General features: G+C 57.8%; 1 protein-coding gene across 3 annotated transcripts in view; it reads left to right on the top strand.

The window, feature by feature from the left end:
* The window catches only part of arhgef4 (Rho guanine nucleotide exchange factor (GEF) 4), a 16637-nt gene extending 13765 nt beyond the window's left edge, over positions 1 to 2872 (top strand). For all 3 annotated transcript variants that reach the window (XM_019889997.1, XM_019889998.1, XM_019889999.1), the window contains 6 exons: positions 836 to 1068; positions 1149 to 1278; positions 1357 to 1488; positions 1755 to 1998; positions 2478 to 2555; positions 2659 to 2872. In XM_019889997.1, the coding sequence (XP_019745556.1) occupies positions 836 to 1068; positions 1149 to 1278; positions 1357 to 1488; positions 1755 to 1998; positions 2478 to 2555; positions 2659 to 2816 (975 nt within the window). In that variant the 3' untranslated portion in view covers positions 2817 to 2872. The remainder of the gene's footprint in view (positions 1 to 835; positions 1069 to 1148; positions 1279 to 1356; positions 1489 to 1754; positions 1999 to 2477; positions 2556 to 2658) is intronic.
* Positions 2873 to 4006: the final 1134 nt, after the last annotated feature.

Genomic DNA, 4006 nt, shown 5'->3' with positions numbered 1-4006 from the left:
GGGGGGGGGGGTGGCCCAGCCGGTGGGGGGGGGGGGGGGGGGGGGGGTGCTTTCTACTGTGAGCGCAAAACTCGAATCCAGCATGTCCTCGTCTCCGTCTCGGCTCAGATGCGATCTATTCTTCCCGACTCCCCTGCTAGTTGCGCGTGAACCAGGACGAGCCCGCAGAGGACTTGAACGCCCACCTGGAGACGGACGAACGGGCCGGGGCCAAAGAATGGCCGGGACTCGGATCGTACTCGGGACCCGGGCTGCCCGGCAAGACCCCAGAGAAGATGCAAACGGCAGGAAAAGCGCAGCGCTTCGGCGCTCTTCCAATCGGCTCCTTTCACGCTCGGCGATGGCCATTTTTTTTGTTCGTCGCGCAGGGTTACATCAAGCAGTGCCGCAGGAGGACGGACATGTTTACGGAGGAGCAGCTTTGGGGGGGGGGGGGGGGGGGGGGGGGAGTAGCCCGCCGCCACCCCAGAGAAGATGCAAACGGCAGGAAAAGCGCAGCGCTTCGGCGCTCTTCCAATCGGCTCCTTTCACGCTCGGCGATGGCCATTTTTTTTGTTCGTCGCGCAGGGTTACATCAAGCAGTGCCGCAGGAGGACGGACATGTTTACGGAGGAGCAGCTTTGCAGCATCTTCGGCAACGTGGAAGAGATCTACAAGTTCCAGAGAAAGTTCCTGCGGATCCTGGAGAAGAAGTACGACAAGGAGCAACCCCACCTGAGCGAGATCGGCCGCTGCTTCCTGGAAGGCGTAAGCGCGTCCGGCGAGGGGGGAGGGGGAGGGCGCGGGCTCCGGCGCGCGGCCGCTGACCGGTCCTGCTGCCGCCTCGCGCGCGCAGCAAGTCCATTTTCAGATCTACTCCGAGTACTGCAACAACCACCCCAACGCCTGCGTCCAGCTCTCCTCGCTCACGAAGGCCAGCAAGTACGTGTTGTTCTTCGAGGCCTGTCGACTCCTGCGGAAGATGATCGACATTTCCCTGGACGGCTTCTTGCTGACGCCGGTTCAGAAGATCTGCAAGTATCCCTTGCAGCTGGCCGAGCTGCTCAAGTACACCAACCCGGGGCACAGGTGACCTTTGCGCGCTTTCCGGCGCCGACGGGCGCCCGGCCGGCCGGCTCACCGAGCGCACGCTGTGCTGCGATCGCCAGGGAGTACCGGGACGTGGAGGCCGCCCTGGACGCCATGAGGAACGTGGCCAGGCTCATCAACGAAAGGAAGCGGCGCCTGGAGAATCTGGAAAAGATCGCCCGCTGGCAGGGCTCCATCGAGGGCTGGGAGGTAGGCGCCGGCCGCCGCGCGTTGGATCCGGGGAACCGGATCCAACGCGCTTTCTGGACGCCCTTTCTCTCTGCGCAGGGTGCCGACGTGTTGAGCAGGAGCTCCCATCTCATCTTCTCGGGAGAGTTGACCAAAGTGTCTCCGCCGCACGCCAGGAGTCAACAGAGAATGTTTTTCCTCTTTGACCATCAGATCGTCTATTGCAAAAAGGTCGGAACGCCGCTCTCGCCTTTGGAGTTGTCGAGCCCGGCATGGCGCCCGCATCTCGCTGGCCCGCCCTTTTGCAGAACGTACTCGTACAGCATCCGGCCGTGTTGTACAGCAGAACGCCTTCTGAAAATTCACGCGCGGCAGCCCGTCGCCTTTCAAACCGCCCTTTGGAACGAGACGTATTGCCGGCGGCGGTGACGTCCGCCGGCCGGCAATACGCCGTCCGCTCTTGTGCCGAACTGCGGTTTTCCCGTGACTCCTCCTAGGATCTCCTGCGCCGCGACACGCTCTATTACAAAGGCCGCCTGGACACGGACCGCATGGAGATCACAGACGTCCAGGACGGCAAAGAGAATCACTTGAACGTCAGCGTGAAAAACACGCTGCGGCTGCGATCGCCGTCCGGCGAGGAGGTGCACCTCCTGTGCGCCAAGAAGCCCGAGCAGAAACAGCGCTGGCTTCGAGCCTTCGCCGAAGAGAGGAGGCGAGTCCGGTCCGACCGGGAGACAGGTCGGATGCCCCGCATGTCCGTCCGCTCTTTGTCGGAGTCGATTGAATGCTCTCAAGTGCGGAGCCCCCAAAGTGACGCGGAGACATCAAAAACAAACAAACAAAAGTGCAGGTGTGTCCCTCATTAGGATGACTGCTCACCAGCGTTCGCGTATTTACCTGCGTGAGCTAGCTTCCCGTGAACGCTCGGCCATTTTCAATCGGACTCGCGCTCCAAACAAGGAGCGAAGGGGGTCATCGACCACCTGAGAGAGGAGAAGGAGTGGATCGTAGTTTCTTGCCAACGTTTCCTCGTTAGGATGACAAACGTTCTGGTCCTAACGAGAAACGTATGTTTTGGTTCTCCTTGTCACTTTAGGGGCCCCGCACGAAATAGTCGAAGCTAAAAAAAAACCCCAACAAGCTGGGAATGCACAAATGGCGGGGATGGACGCGACACGTCCATTTGGAAGGTAACCTGCGTCTTCTTCTCTCCAAAGGTTTCGCGCTCACCGAAGAGCAGAAAAAACAGGCCATCGCCAACGCCTGCAAAAGCCGCCCGGCCGGCAAACCCAAAGGTAGGCCGCCGCCGCGTTTTTTGTCGCCGACTCGGCGGCCGCCGATCGGACCGCGTCAATGACGGGAGCGCTCCCGTGTGATCTTCTCCCTGCGTTTCCTCAGCGGCGAGCAGAGCGTACTGCGACTTTGTGCTGAGAGCGAAAGAGCCGGCCCTCGCCGCGGCCTTGCCGCCGCAGCGCGTCTTCATGCTGGAGGAACCCAAGCGCAAAGCCTCTGCCTTCTGGCACAACATCAGCAGACTGACGCCCTTCAAGAAGTGATACGCAAGGGAAGCCGTCTTGCTTCTTTGCCTGCCCTCGAGGAAACGTGGACAGTTTGCTTGCTTGTTTTTTTTTTTTTTTATGAGGAAGGAAATTCCCGCGCTATCCACTTGCACCCCCCCATACATTTTTGCTCGATGCCAACCGTTCCCTCACAGTGCCAGATGACTCGGTTTGATGTTGACTTCCACCGAGCTTGACTCGACACGCGCTGACGTGACTCAACTCAAACGTTGGACAGAGGCTCCAATGAAATGAATGAAAATGAGCGAGTCCCTCTAACATTCACAACGGGAGTGGGAGATTTGGGGGCGGGGGGGCTGCTAATCAAAACGGATACTCGTATCGGAACTGCTGAAACATGCCGAACGGTACCGGTGAAAGCAAGAGTCCCGTTATTTCCCCGACGGCCTGACGTTTGCAATGGACTGTTGTCATGGGCAGCAGGTGGGGGGGGGGGGGGGGGGAACGCTATTTTTCTGGCCGGACGGTGGCAGAAGAGCGGCGGCCCGGATGGCTTCTTAGTTTTAGGAAGAAATGAGGCGGCGTTTGGACACTCTTGCTTCCGCCTTTCAAAGGCCGAAATGAAAGCAGAATGAACGCGAAGGACGGAAATGTTCCGGTTGTCCAAATGGGAACGACGAGCCAATATTTAATGCCATTAAATGATGTCATCCGAGCCTTCAAAGGGAGCCGACGTGACTTTTTTGATCCAACTTCCCCATCGGCTAAAAAGAAATCAACATCTGAGAGAAGGAATCCCAAGGAAAAGCTAAAGAGCACAAGGAAGGGGGAGAATATTTCTCCCGAAATAAGGACCAAATGAAGACCTTGAAACACGAACCCCATTTGAGCATATTCGGGATCAACAATACAAGCCACTTGATTTTCCAATCAATATTTTATTGTTGCAGAAGTGGCGCGGGCAAGAATGAGCACTTCCAAGCATTGCCCGGTGCGGGTTCAAACGTGACATGGAAAAACAACACTGGAAGCCGACACGAGGCCAAGAAACACCAAGCTTGCGCTTCTCATTCATGCTGTTGGAAAATGCCATCAAAGGGGGAAGGTTTTTGGGGGGGGGGGGGTCTATACTTTGAATATTTACGCTGTTGGTAAATAAAAAGTTGGGATCAAATCCGCGAGGCAAGCAGAGCTGCCTCGCTGCAACGGCACCACTTAACTTCCCC

Source organism: Hippocampus comes, unplaced genomic scaffold (assembly GCF_001891065.2).
Source record: "Hippocampus comes isolate QL1 unplaced genomic scaffold, H_comes_QL1_v1.1 scaffold185, whole genome shotgun sequence".
Lineage (NCBI taxonomy): Eukaryota > Metazoa > Chordata > Actinopteri > Syngnathiformes > Syngnathidae > Hippocampus > Hippocampus comes.
Note: the sequence above shows the minus strand (reverse complement) of the source record. Positions and strands in the feature narration are given on the sequence as shown.